General features: G+C 41.0%; 1 protein-coding gene across 6 annotated transcripts in view; it reads right to left on the bottom strand.

The window, feature by feature from the left end:
- CEP152 (centrosomal protein 152) overlaps positions 1–15,135 on the bottom strand; it is a 103,640-nt gene that overhangs the window by 28,759 nt on the left and 59,746 nt on the right. For 5 of the 6 annotated variants that reach the window (XM_014453474.2, XM_023751678.1, XM_023751681.1 and 2 more), the window contains 6 exons: positions 11,114–11,209; positions 10,420–10,529; positions 9,537–9,665; positions 9,271–9,403; positions 3,997–4,278; positions 1,820–1,951 (listed from right to left, as the gene is read on the bottom strand). In XM_014453474.2, the coding sequence (XP_014308960.1) occupies positions 1,820–1,951; positions 3,997–4,278; positions 9,271–9,403; positions 9,537–9,665; positions 10,420–10,529; positions 11,114–11,209 (882 nt within the window). The remainder of the gene's footprint in view (positions 1–1,819; positions 1,952–3,996; positions 4,279–9,270; positions 9,404–9,536; positions 9,666–10,419; positions 10,530–11,113; positions 11,210–15,135) is intronic. The other variant, XM_023751680.1, reaches the window with a different exon arrangement.

The following is a 15,135-nucleotide window of genomic DNA, read 5'->3' as shown; positions in this document are numbered from 1 at the left end:
TCTTTGGCATACTTATTCATGGATGCTTGTTTTGTTAACATATACTAGTAATAATGCTCTTCCTGTTTGATTCATTTATTTTCCTTATTTTTACCATCTTCTTTTGTTATTTTTTATTACAAGTAAAAATGTTTTAAATGTTTGTACATATTTTATCCTATTTGTCTTTGCTACTGAGTCTGTTGCCTCAGATTTTATTATGATACATATCTGAAATATCTGATTTAATGTAAAAAAATAACTCCTTACCCCTGGCTGATGTTCAATGGTTAGAGTGTTGGCCCGAAAACCAAAGGGTCACAGGTTCCATTCCCAGTAAAGGGAACGTACCTGGGTTGTAGGTTTCATACCTGCTCCCAGTTGGGGTGTGTGTAGGAAGCAACCAATCTATGTGTCTCTCTCACATGGATGTTCCTTTCTCTTTTTCTCTCTCTCCTCTCTCTCTCTCTCCCTCTCGTCTACTCTCTCTAAAAATCCATGGAAGGCCTGGGGGGTAACAGGTGCAGAGTGGAGGGGTCAATGGGGAAAATATGAGACATCTATAATACTTGCAACAGTAAATATAAAATTTTAAAAATCAATGGAAAATAAAAAAACAAAACTCTTTAATCAACCTAGATTTTATGGCAATGCTGGGTGTGGGTAAACAATATTTCCCAAGTGTTATCTGGCTATCAGAAGAGTGTTTATTATAATATTATTTATTATTCTGTTGTTTTGAAATGATTTACTGATGTTTTATTCACAGTTGGGCCTAACTCTGAAGTCTGTATTTTACTGAATAAAAAAGAATGTTATATTCATGACTCTATACTATCGGAATTATTGCTTTTCCAATAATTCTGTGTTGGGGTTGGACTACTACTTCTTTTCTAGAACATTAAAAAAAAATCTCTAGTCCTTTTAGTTTTCCAATAAATTTTAAAATCATAGGGTCAAATTTTAAGACTATGTTCAGTTTGATGGCATTTTGATTAGAATTGATTTACACTAGCAAACTAAGCCGGGAGAATACAAATGATTACAGTGAAGGAACATAAGATCTCTGGAAAGGAGAGTTGGATTGATTATTTACCAAGGAGAATCCTATATAATAAAAGGGTAATATGAAAGTTGACCGAACGTCAGAACGACCGGTCACATGATGTGCACTGACCACCAGGAGGTAGATGCTCAATGCAGGAGCTGCCCTCTGGCGGTCAGTGCGCTCCCACCCACAAGCCGGACTGGTGGCTGGGAAGCGCAGCGGCGGTGCTAAGGATGTCTGACTGCAGCTTAGGCCCACTCCCCGCAGTATTAAGGTATTAGGCCCGCTCCGGGGAGCGGGCCTAAACCTTCAGTCGGACATCCCCCGAGGGCTCTCGGACCGTGAGAGGGCACAGACCAGGCTGAAGAACTCTCCCCCGCCCTGCCCCCCAGTGCATGAATCTCGTGTAACAAGCCTCTAGTATGTTATAAGAAGACTACTGACAGAAAACATAAAACAATCTTTAAGCAGGTGAAAGGACACTGAATAGCTAGTAAACCGATAAACACCTGTCCTCAATTTCTCCTAAAGATCTGGCAAGACAGAGTGCAACTGAGTTTCACAGGTAAGGTTATCTTCCTGATTCTGTGAGTTTCAAGATTTCCTAAATACATTCTCTCTCCCTGAGCAACTTGATGACAATGAAAACAGGGACCACCGGCCAGGCGCTGAGCTAATACTTAACATGCATCATCACATTTAACCCTCCAACAACCCTGTGAGTCGGCACCAATTCCCAGGATTGAGATGAGAGAAGAGGGCAGGAGGGGCCCTTCCCGGGAGAGTTCTTACCCGTTTGGCCACAAAGACCTCTTGCTGTTCTTCCCACCTCTTCTGTTCCGCTCTGACACGTGCTTTATACTCTGCAAGCTCAGGCAGTTCTTCCAGCCATCGATGGCGAGCATTTTGCACAGCTGTTTCTACCTGCAGGATATTGTGAGAGAAAGAGGTAAAGGGAGGTATAAAATTTCAAAAGGATCCCATTTGCAAATGGCAACTATGATGGCATGTGTCTGTTACACTGCACTGTACTACATCACAGTTATAACTGACTTCAAGTACCTCCCCTTACCCCAAACAGAGGAGTCTAATCCATCTGTTCTAAACTTCCCACACTGACCCATACAAATGCCACAATAGGAAGTGAGGGCCTATAAATGTTTGACGGCCAGTACTATTTTAGAAAGCTCTATACAAAGTACCAATTGCCATTTCCCTATGTATCTTGGGAAAAGGAGAAGGCAGGCAGGAGGGTTGCTTGGTGCCAGCTGCTGTCCAATCAGTACACCTACCCCCCTCAGTCCTCACGCCCTACATACATACACACACACACACACACACACACACACACACATGCACTCACACATACGTATGCAAGCACCAATACAGTTTAGAGCCTTATACCTGGCAAATTTTCCTGCAGTCAAGAATGAGTTTGTGACTAAAGAATAAGGGTAATACATCAATTCAGGCAAAAATCTAAGACTTGATGAATTATAAGGCTAATCTGCTTATAAATCTATTACAAGATCATTTATTAAATAATCATTCCTTATTCTCTTGTTTTGAAATACACAGATACACACAAATATACTATATCCACACATACACACCAAAGTGCAGCTGATATAAGAGGCTGTATTCCTCACTAAAATGTCAAATACAGTTACAGGTAAATTCCAAAGAGTTAAAAATATGGGGAAAAGATAAAGTACCTGTAGAAATTTATAATCCTTACAAAGTTAGTATGAACAATTCCCTTGCTACTATACTATGCTATTTGCTTTTCATCACAAGAGCTATACTTGAGCTTGATCTGTCACTGAACCCTTAAACATGTCTCTTTGTTGACAGAATATTTTCTTGCTCCGTTCAAGTCTTATGGCAAACATTTCAGAAAATTATTTTAACTGATGGAAGATATACTTGATACCATTACGTACATTTTCCTATGTTTCCAGACTTTAAGGATGCCTTGCACCATCATGTAGAACAATTTAACAAGTAGGCAGAATTTTCAAGTGTTTAGCAAAAGCTGAGTATATTTTTCAAAATGTTACTTCAGGTTATTATCTTAAGACTTTTAATAATAGTTTTAAATAATAAATACACAATAAATAATATTATATAAAGGTTCCAGGAACTTCTAAGTTCTAGAAACCCTATCTTATGGTACGTGAGGTCAAAACCATTTTCAAAACAATTGAATTCAGACATTCTCCATCTTTTTACTCTTGTTCTCTCGCGTTGAAACAGTATCTATCGTTCTCCGGGCAACACGCTATGTGGTGGTGTAGCTGCTCTCACAGCCGATGGAATATGTGCTAGAGTAGATGTTTTTGAAAAACTTCTTATGTAAAGGTAGCCCGTGACCAAAAAATTCAAGAAGTGCTGTTATTGATAAAACAAACAGCTCATCTTTATTCTGTGCACACAGAGCTGTACTTTTCTCGGTGGGACAGTTCTTGGAAATGAAGTGACAAGCCCGTTAAAAGTGAAACAGCTTTCTGAGTGTGTCCCGGGGGAGGTAAGGGCACCACTTTGGGGCAGAAGATGGGATTTACAGACCACGTCTCTGCTTATTCAACTCCACAAGTCTCAACACAAACACTGTCGCTTTAAGTTTGCTTATCTATAGCTACGTTGGTGGAATGTTTTCTATACAGGTAGACAGGAAAGGTTCGTAATTAAATTGTGTTTAATTTAGCTGTAAAACCACCGTCTTTAACCTCAGCTATCTGAATGCTCAGAGTAACCTCAGAGGAGCAAACATTTTGTCAACGGAAAGAATATACAGAAACGTTGAGGGGCAACAGTTTTTATAACAGAAACATAATGAAGATAATTTTAGGAACCGCATAGGAGTCCTCTACCCTAGAATGCACATTTTAAAGTATAAAGTTCTGAACCAGTGCAATGATAGCATTTTATAGGCTTTTGCTAATAAACAAGCAGTTCCAATAATTTACCTGTTTGGCAATGTTTTCACAATATTTGAGTTCCAATTCAACCTCGAGTTTCTTCAAGGCTGCCTTGATAGCTCTTTCCTTTTCCTGCTCTAGATCCTGCTGGGCCCCCTGCTCCTGTCCTTCTGCCACCACTGCCATCTCTTTCTGGGAAACAGCATCTTTGGCGGCTACCTGGTCCGTCTGGCTGTAACAGTCAGAGGTTGTCTTTTTCATTGCCTTTGCCGATTGAGCCAGCTTAGCCTGCCACTCCTTTTCAATCTGTTGAAAAAGTTCTTCTTTCATCTGTTTTCAAAAGAAAAATCGTATGAGAAGGAAAATATTCAAAATCATTATTCGTGAAAACTAGGATAGCCAAAAAGACAGCCACAGCTGTGTTTGAAAACCATCTAGACATTGTTGTGATAATTACATGAGGTTTGGAAATAAAGTCTGTGGAAATATGTTCTCAAGTAATTCCTGAAAATTACTCTTTGACCTTATCTACGTGACATAAATCACATGGAAAATTTAAGTATGTCGTGTAAGGTCAGGCTTTCTTGCTCTCAAGATGCAACCTGCTGGAGGCTTCGGCATTGCCGATACCAAGATGACCTGATAGAAAGAAAGGAACAGGAGGACAAATGGAGAGAGGAAGAGGGAGAGAAGGAGAGAGGAAGAGATGGAGAGAGGGAGGGAGAAGGGGAGGAGTTGGGAGGGGGGAGAAGGGAGGGAAGGAGAGGGAAGGGAAAAACTTTTGCTATTAATGTGTGTTTCCCATAAACATAAGGCTTTCCACAAAGCAGGCACTCTGCACGTCTAATTAATGAACCTAATTTCAGTCAGTTGAACGGTGTCCACCTGGCCAGCAGCCACAAGGACCAGAGCAGCACAGGCTCAGGTGCCTTGACCTTGACAGCCTACAAGTCTCACCAGACTGTTTGTCCTCGGCCTGCACGCAAGCTGTTCCAAGCATGGCACCGCCCCCTCTCCTCTCCTAGGTAAGCCCCTGCCTAACCCTGGCCAAGGGTGGAAACATTCCTGCTGTGGGGTCTTCTCCACGTGTAAGTAATAAAGGCTACATCCTTCCTCTCTGGTCCCCCGTGTGGTTTTTTTTTGGACTATCAAAGGACGGTGTGGCACTCCTGGGATTGGAGCTCTTCTGTCACACTGGTTGTCTGGGTCTTTTCTGGTTCACAGCTGACCTAGACTAGTTCTGTCTTAAATGCCATCTGATTCCTCCCCACCACTGGCACATGCCGACTAGATGATCTCTATGTCTGTTCAGTGCTCTGTGATTTTGGAAAATCTCCAGCGACCAAGGGACCCATTTCTTCACAATCAGGTCATGGGGACTTGCAGCTGCACCACATAGATGAGAAAGTTGTCTGGTGCTGCATCACAAAACACTGGTATTATTTTTTTGTCTGACTATTTTTTGTTTGACTATAGAAGAAATCCTCAAATTTTCCTCTCTGTGTATGTCTATCCCTCAGGAGATTTTCCCATTTGCACCTGCATTTCCTTTTGAACCACAGCAGAAAATTGCTACCAATTTTCTCTGTTTGTGGGTATATAAGTTAATTTTGCTACCTCATAAACCAGCTAAAATTTAGTGATTTAAAACAACAAACCTCTCTTATTTTTCATGATTCTGTGGGTCAGCTAGGGCTTGATTCTGATCTAAGCCAATACAGCTGGTCTCTGCAGGCGACTGGGGCTACGTGGTCTAAGCTGGCCTCACTCACATGTCTGGTAGTTAGCGTGATGTCTGCAAGGGCAATGGCGATGACTTGGTCACATGTGTCATCATCCAACACGTTATCCCCGATCATTCACATGGTGGTGGCCACAGGTTCCTAAGAGCACCAAGCTTCCAAAAGCCTCAAGGCATCAATGCTTCCCCATGGCCAGTCAGTCATGTGGCCAAGGTCAAATTCAAGGATGAGAAAGAGTCTCTGCCTCTGATTGAGAAGAGCCACAATATCACGCTGCAAGGGGGCATGCATTCAGGGGTAGGAAGAAGGTCTGGCCATTTCTGCAATTCACCACAGTGAGGAAAACCTTGTTCCCTCTCTTCACAGAGGAAAAATAGTAGATTTATTGGGTATATGGATCTGCCACCTGAAGATATTACAGAAATATCTATTCCGAAAGTTGTACCACTAAAGGGAAAGAAATATTTGGACAGTTTTAAAGCGCTTGAACTTGTTTTGCATGGCTCAAACTGCAAAAATCTCTCTAACTTGTAAGGACTGACTTAACATGTATTATAACTAAACTAGAGGCCCAGCGCGCGATTGAAATTGCGCGAAGAGGTGCCCCCGCCTCCCGCCGTGCAAGGAGGCACCCCGCGGGTGGCCAGGACCCACGCCTGACTTCTGCCCCAGGCCCCCCGCACCCCTGCCTGTGTCCGCTCAGGGCCACCGGAGCTGCCACCCTGGCTCGAGCAGGCCCCCCTGTCTCTGTCTCCGTCTCCGTCTCTGCTCCGGGCCTCACCTGCACACGCAACCTCCTCCTGTCCAGTGTGACCCGTTACAGCATCCTGGCCTAATTTGCATATTACCTCTTTATATATAGATAGATATAGATATAGATATAGATAGATATAGATATAGATATAGATTTAGATATATGAGCCTTAATGTGTACAGGTATGGCATTATGAATGGGACTATTGAACATCTCTGCTTTGTCTATGAGTCTGAAGGGTTCTGTGTGCATGACTTTTTTCCCCTTTCTCTGAACAAGCCAGGTTAACATGAGGAAAGTTCTGTGTCAATAACAGCTTTAGAACTTGGAATTCAGCTCCTACTTAACCCCCGGCTGGACTCAATAACTGTTTCAGAACACAGCACATATGAAACATATGAAACTTTGGACTCCTGGTTTTGACTGTCTTATAAATTCTGTATCCAGACTAAGTCCCTGACCTGAAGCTCAGCCATAGGAAATATGGCTTATGCCCAGCAGAGAAGGGCTACCCAAAAAGTTACTTACTTTTTTCCAGAGTCTAATATCATTCTTCCATTGTATGAGTGTGAAATATATCATAGGCCCTAGTTGGTTTGGCTCAGTGGATAGAGCGTCAGCCCGTGGACTGAAGGGTCCCAGGTTCAATTCCAGTCAAGGGCACATGCCCTAGTTGTGGGCTCGATCCCCAGTAGGGGGCGTGCAGGAGGCAGCCGATCAATGATTCTCTTTCATCATTGATGTTTCTATCTCTCTCTCCCTCTCCCTTACTCTCTGAAATCAATAAAAATATATTAAAGTATATGTATATACACACATATATATGTATGTATATGTATATATATAATAGAAAAACAGTTTGGTATCTCTTTACCTACCTCTGGAGGATACGAAATAATTAAAGTCTCTTAAATTTAAAGAAATGCTGTTCTGACTGGCTTAGAAAGACTCCTAAGCCATATAAAGGGTATATATATAGAGAAAGAAGGAATTAAACTTTTCATGCTCTAAGTACAATGGCCCTTTAAGTGTGTGGGGAGGTGTAACTACAAAGGGACAGATAGCACAAGGGACTTTTTTAGGATGATGAAACTGCTCTGTATCCTGATCAATCTACATGTGTTAAAATGTGTAGAACGGTATACCAAATTTAAAAATGAGTCAATTTTACTGTAGGACAATTTTTCAATTTTAAAGATAAAAAATTAACCGTAAGTGTCTTCAGAAGGACCAAGTAACAGTTTTGACTTTTCTTCCTGCCCCAGTGCAAGCACTCAAGAGCCAAAGTACCAATCTGCAGCAGCTATAAATTGCAAAGGCCAATTATATGAGGTCCAATTTTACAGCCAAATTGATTTTTTTTTTAAATCCTCACCTGAGGGTATGTCTTCATTGATTTTAGAGAGGAAAAGAGAGAGAGAGAGAGAGAGAGAGAGAGAGAGATATCAATTAGTTGCCTCCTGCACTCACCATGACTGGGGTTCGAACCTGCAACCTAAACATGTGCCCTGACCAGGGATAGAACCCGCAACCTTTTGTTGTATGGAACAACACTCCAACCAACTGAGCCACCTGGCCAGGGCCAAATTGATTCTTTTTAAAGTACCAGAAAATATATTCCTGAAAAGAATTACTTCTTTGAGAGACTTGATCTTATGCTCTTGCCATTGATCATATATATATATATATATGTATATGTATATATATACATATGTGTGTGTGTGTGTATTTGATCTTATGCTGTTGCCATTGATCATATATATATTTTAAGAAAGAATAAAAAAAGAATCACACTAGAGATCTATTTTAATTTTTATAACATTACTAAAAGCTAAGTTTTTAACTTCTAGGTAATTTAAGATCCCTTCTAACTTTTATACTTCCAGTACTAACTTAAACAGCTCCCTTTAGAATTATACCTGTTTTTTATGTTTTTATTAATCTACTCAAAAGTAATCAAAATATTTGAGTTCCTCACCTGCTCTTTACTATTATTTTTAAGTCTGTGGTAGCAAGGCCTTGCTTTAATGTGACTTATTCAAAAGCTTCTGTTTAGAACATTTACTCAGGCCTTTAAAAATATTTTCTAATCTAGACGCAGGTGGCTTTCAAACTGTGGTCTGTACCTGGTCCAAAGTGGGAGTGAGAACTGTGTCTGGATGAGACTCTGAGGACAGGGAAGAAAAGAAGAGGTGTCCCTCTTTCCACGCGATCGGACTCTGGACACTCAGCAATGGCCGCTTGGAAGAGCCAGGGAGGAGCAGAGCACACGGTAGCCCCTCCCCTTTCCCTGAGAGGCCACACTGACGCTGACCTTTCTCTCCACAGCCTCCATGCCACCCCCTTCCCTGTCATGAAACCCAAATTCAAGTGACCACTGTGCCCCCTCCAGAAGGCAACAATGCTCCGACGCTGGCGGAGAAATGGGCCGGAGCAAAATGCCCCTGAAGGAATGCTCTGTCCCGGGCTCAGAGGACTGGGTAGGGTCACCTGAGCAGCCCACAAGCAAATGTAAATGAGGATCCCGGGTTTCAGACTCAAAGTGACTCAGGTCCACTCCTATTTTCAGAAATTGTTTTTGCCTCTTAGGAAAAGATCGATACAGAAGAATGACTTTCTCCTATATGTAGGCCAGTTTCTACTAAGGTCTTAATAATCATCTCAACACTTAAAAGTATGATGTGACCTATATTAGTGTGAAATCGCCAAAAGAGACGTCTACGTATGCCTTCCCCCCTGCACAGGAGAACAAGTGTACTGGTTTCAATGAAACAGTGAGGCCGGGGAAATCAACTGAAGGAAACATGGTATTAACTTGTGCTGTACCTTCTCCTGCATCTGCTGCTCCTTTTCGATGCTCTTCCTGAGAGTTGATTCTAGGTCACCCTTCTCTCTGCACACTTCCAGGTAACACTCCTGCACAGCGGCCATCTCCTTATTCATCTTATCCAGTTCAGACCTTGGATACACAAAACCAGCAGCTAAATGACCACAAAAAAAATACAAGGGCTGCAGCACAATGTTCTCTAAAATAGGAAATAGGAGCGTGTTGTCTTCCAGCTTCGAAGGCAGCTAAACTGTTTTATTCTCACCTAAGTTGCAAGCGAGTCCCCTCATAGACCTCAAAGAGCTGCTGCTTCTCCACAGCATGCTTCGCTAACAGGCTCTCGCGAATCTGGGCTTTCACGGCTTCATGGTGCTGCTGGTAAGTCCTCTCACACCTGCGAACAAGGCGGCCAGCGGAACCTAAGGCAGTGCCCAGCTTCACAAGAAACCCCAAGTCCACTGGTTTCCCTTCCTCCCTTTCCCCGACTCTTCTCTAATGCACATGATAATTAAGGTCAGATTGGTTGTCCCCAACCAAAAATGGTAATGATTAATTTTCACTGTATCATAAGAATCTTCAAATTTTTCTTTCCTCAAATGTTTCTAGAAAAAGAATTAGAAACTTGGATTGAGGATGTCCTTCACACAGAGAGAGCAGTCTGTGTTGAGGACTTGTTTTTAAGAAATGAATTGAAATAACTGAGTATGTGTGGTTCCTAAATTGCAATTCATCTACATTAAACACAAATACTTAGTAGTACCAAACTCACAAGTAAGTTATGTTCCAAAAGTCCGTTTCCAAGTTTATGATTTGGTATTTGGAAGACATACCCTTTCACAGATCTCTTCCTTATATAGAGTAGCCTTTAAAACATCATTACGCTATCCCATTTCAATGAACCACCATTTGACGGTGCTATAGAACCCAACACACCACCTAACATCACTTCTATGGAAAATGGGTTCCAAATTCTAATTTGAGAAGCCAGGGACTCGTCTTCTCCAAGCTAAGGTCTCAATAGGGAGGGGTCACTCCATCATTTCTCTCGAATCTTTTTTTGGGAGGTGTGGGAGGGGAGGAAGATGAGGGGAAAGCAAATGGGGAGGGTGTCCAGGAGGCAGGCATTATATAGACTTTATAGACTTTACCTATCAATAGTTTCTTGTTTATCACGGTCAAAATCTTGTACCATTTGTCTCATTTGATTACATAACTCCTGATTTGTATTTCTCAGTTTTTCTTCCATTTCTTTTAGTGCCTACATATAAAAGAATAAAGTGTTTGTTGAAAATAAACATCATTTTCAATGATTAATCTCATTTTTAAACATCCTCTGTATTTTATCTCTACCCTGTAACATTATCTGACATAGCATTTTCATAATCCCACAAAAGTCTCTTCATGCTTTGATAAGAGTACAGAATCATTTCTTTGACAAGGAGCTTTCTCTAAGGAGTAAAAATTTAAATTTTGTATTTTATTTGAAATATATGAAATGAAAACACTTAACCAGAGAAGTACTGACTAATTGATGCCTTAAAATAAGTCTTAAAATTAACAGTCTTCAGTAGCCTTTTAAATAAACAAAATTTTACTTTGTGGTCAAGGGCTGGCTAAGGAGGAAAGAAAACCTCTATTAGCCAAGCTACTGTACAGACAGAAAACTGGATTTATACTAACTTACTTTCTAATGAAACTACTACCCTGTGACCAACACTAATGGGAAATAACTGGAATCCTCAATCACCTACTAATATCCTTGTCTACTAACTCACATTGCCTCTGTATTTTTGCATTTAATGAGGAAAATTCTCACAAAATATTTTTTAAATTTTTAATTACCTGATTTTGTTGTTGCAAAACTTGAATTTCATTTTCAAGTCGCAGAATATCATCTTTGACAATCAATTCAGAAGTAGAAGAGGGATCTGTTTTAGTCTAAATGTTTAAAAAAAAAAGTCAAACGTTTTTCAGGTTCTTAAAAAAGTCTAAGTACTTATCTATCTATATAAAAAGCTAATATGCAAAGTGTCCCCTCAGGAGTTCGACCGGGAGACTGGGAGTTCAATCTCTCACTATGATGTGCACTGACCACCAGGGGGCGATGAGGAACATGGCAGGCAACCAGCAGCGGCGGCGGGGCGCTAAGGGAGCAAGGGAAGGAGGAGGTGGGTAGGTGGGGAGATGGGGAGGTGGGGGGGGGAGGGGGCATGGAACCACGCAGGATGGCGCTCGGGTGTTGAGGGAAGGAGGAGGCAGGTAGGTGGGGAGGCGGGGACCTGATCAGCCCTGATCGCTGGCCAGGCCTAGGGACCCTACCCGTGCAAGAATTTCGTGCACCGGGTCTCTAGTTTTGAAATAATGTCATACAAAGAAATTGCAGAAACAGTACAAATGATTTCCATATACCTTTCACCATGTCCCCAAATATAACCACAGTACAATGATCAAAACCAGGACATTGACTAGGGCACAATACTATTAACTAATCTACAAAATTTTCTGATTTTCCTCTAATATCCTTTTCTGGTTCAGGATCCAATCTATGATCCCCCACTGCACTTACGTAGTTGTCACAGCTCATCGGTCTCCTCCAGTCTAGGACAGCTCCTCAGTCTCTGACCTTCAAACTCCTGATATTTTTGAGTACTAACCAATTATTTTGTAGCATGGCCCTCCATTTTTGTTTTTTTCTGATGTTACTTCATTAGTAAATTCAGGTTATGCATTTTTGGCATGAATGCCACAGCAATGATGCCCATGCTTTTCAGGGGAGACACGATACCAATACGTCTCATCACTGGTGATGATCAATTGATGAAGGGAGTGTCTGCAAGTACCTTCACTGAAAAGTTACTATTTTTCCACTTACAATTAATAATAAGTACTTTATAAGGAGATACTTCGAGACTATGCAAATATTTTATTTTTCATCATACTTTCACCCATTAAATTTAGCATTTATTTATTTATATAACCAGTATTAACTCATAGATACATATTTTACTCAACAGGTACAATTTTTAAGGCTTATGATAGGCTCTGGCAAATTTTTTCCAGAAAGTTTGTACAAATGTATACTCTCATGACTTTGTCCAACTCTCTTTACCTCCAATGGCAGTGACTATCTTTAAATAATGGTTGTATTTGATGGGGGGAAGGGTATCTAACAATGGCTTCCATTGGCATTCCTTGTATTGCCACCAGAGTGGAACCTCTTACATACCTTCATTGTTCATTTGTTTTACATCTTCCCAAGTTTGTCTCTTTACATGACTGCATGTTTTCCTCTCACCATCTAAATGTCTTCCGTATTTATTTTTATGAGTTCTTTTTCTAATATTTTTTAAATGATTTCAGAAAAGGGAGAGGGAGAGACAGAAACATCGATGAGAAAGAAACATCGATTGGTTGCCTCCTGCACTGGCAATCGAGCCTGCAACCCAGGCGTGTGCCCTGACCGGGAATGGAACTGGCGACCTCCTGGTGCATGGAATGACCAACTGAGCCACACCAGCCAGGCTATTTATGACTTTTTTATTCACTGAGGGGTATAAAGGTTGAAAAAAAATAAAACCTTGTTGGTTTATATATTTACCTGAACTCTGAGCTTTTTTACACAATGCTTTAAAAATATCATGTACCAAGGTTCATTCTACTCATTGGGGAGGGGAAGGTATGTATATCTCATTCCCAGGTGGGGTGACAAAACACCAAGGCTTTGGCTCAGTTTTCCAATTCACAGAGCCTTCACTTTCAGAGGGAAGCTGCTCCAGTTGCTGACTTTCCCCTTTCCACTTGCCATCATTTCCCAGAAGCCATTTCTCTACCCCAGTTGGCAGAGAAAGTAGCTAAGACTGCTTATTCTGTTAGCTTCTCTCCAGATTTGGGGATAGTAATGACACTTAAAAAGATCTCTGACTCAGGAGAATGGCTTTCAATTTTTTAACTTGGCCTCCACTTTTTTTTTTTTTTTACCGTCACCCAAGATACGTTTGTTTATTTTTTTATTGATTTGAGAGAGAGAAACATCGACGTGAGAAAGAAACATCGATCTGTTGCCTCCTGAATGCACCCAAACCAGGGAATGAACCCACAACCTGGGTTATGTGCCCTGACCAGGAATTGAACCCACATCCTTTTGTTGTATGGGGAGGATGCTCAACCAACCAAGCTACCCAGCCAAGGCTGGCCCCTACTTTGTAAAGTTTTGATATTCATTTGTGCTTCCTTCCCCACTGGTAAGTTTTTATTACTAGAAATAGAAGTAATATGCAGATACACTAAAAAAAAATTCTTTCATAGCTAGCTATTACTCACTTTTGACCTATTTTCACACTGCAGGCACACAGGGCCTAGATACCTGTACTTGTCAGCACAAAACCCTTGCAAACATCTTGAAAAAGAGAAGGACCACATAAATGGCACAATAAAATCTCTTTCTAAAGGTGGAATTCTGAAGACATTATATTCAAGGAAACAAGAACTACAATATTACACCAACTCTCGTACTATCTTCCTATTTCCTAAAAGATTCTAACGAGGAACCTTCTAGGTTGGCTATCAAACACTGTCTATCAAATACCTTGGAATCAAAGTAAGGCTTTCACCACAACATGTGGTGAGGTAACGGTCTCTATTGAGTGTCAGGCACAGAAAGGCCTCTATGTTTTACGTATTATGCTTACAGAATGTTAAGTGCAGATGCAGACCCTGACTGTTAGTGATTTCCTAAGGCCTTGACCACATTCTACCTTAACAGCCCAATTTTCAACTGGAACGATCAGCAAATTCCCAATCATTACACAGTGCTATGAATGGGCAGACTCCTAACTTTCATCACATGTTATCCTAGGAATGCCAGAAAACAACACAACAACACCGCTTTAAACAGTCATATGATTTGAAAGCAAAATACTGATTCTCTATCATAATATTAATTTGTTCTGTATGAACTAACATAAAATGTACTACAAGGTATGTATAATGCAATAAATATATCAATACCTTTATAATGTTCATTTAAAAAATGCCAAATAAGACTGCATACGTAGCCCTGGCCAGGTAGGCTCAGTTGGTTAGAGCACTGTCCTGATGCACCAAGGTTGTGGGTTCAATCCCCACATGTGGGGTATTGTGTCACCCTGCACATACAAAAATCAACCAATAAATGCATAAGTAAGTGGAACAACAAATTAATATTTCTCTCTCTCTCTCAAATCAAGAAATTTTAAAAAAAAAATTTAAAGACTACATACATAAATATTTTTGCTGGCTTTCTTAATTCTTACAAAAGCTTTAAGGAGAGAATTTTGATGGCCTAGTTATCTTTAAAAACACATCCACACAAGTTTAAATTGATGTGTTATTTCTTGTAACATCCCTACAGCAAGCAAAGGAGTTCAATATCATATCCCAGCTATTACCATTCTTTCTGGAAATCAATGAGACACCTAAATGGTTTTGGCCTCATTAAAGATTTCAGAAAGACTGAGCTTACACAATATGGATTCTATTCCCATGCCCTCCCCACTCCAGTTACACCAGCTTATTAGCTACATTCTTTTATTTACTTCTGTTCCAGGCTGAAATGTCCCTTCCCACCTGGCTCTCCTCGATTTATCCTTCAGGACAGAGACCCAGCATGGCCTCCTCAAAGACTTGGCTAGGCTGCCTTACCACCCCCCTCCCACCCCCGCCAAGCCCAGGTAGTCATTCCTTCTCCTGGCACTTTGTGACCAGTACCACCCTTATTACACAGTTATAGGTGCCCATCCACTGCAGAGCTGCATTGCTGAATGTGCAGCCACTAACCCACGTGTGCTTATAGACACTGGTGCTTACGGACCCTGGCCAGGTGGCTG

This window comes from Myotis lucifugus, unplaced genomic scaffold (assembly GCF_000147115.1).
Source record: "Myotis lucifugus unplaced genomic scaffold, Myoluc2.0 scaffold_23, whole genome shotgun sequence".
Classification (NCBI taxonomy): Eukaryota; Metazoa; Chordata; class Mammalia; order Chiroptera; family Vespertilionidae; genus Myotis; species Myotis lucifugus.
Note: the sequence above shows the minus strand (reverse complement) of the source record. Positions and strands in the feature narration are given on the sequence as shown.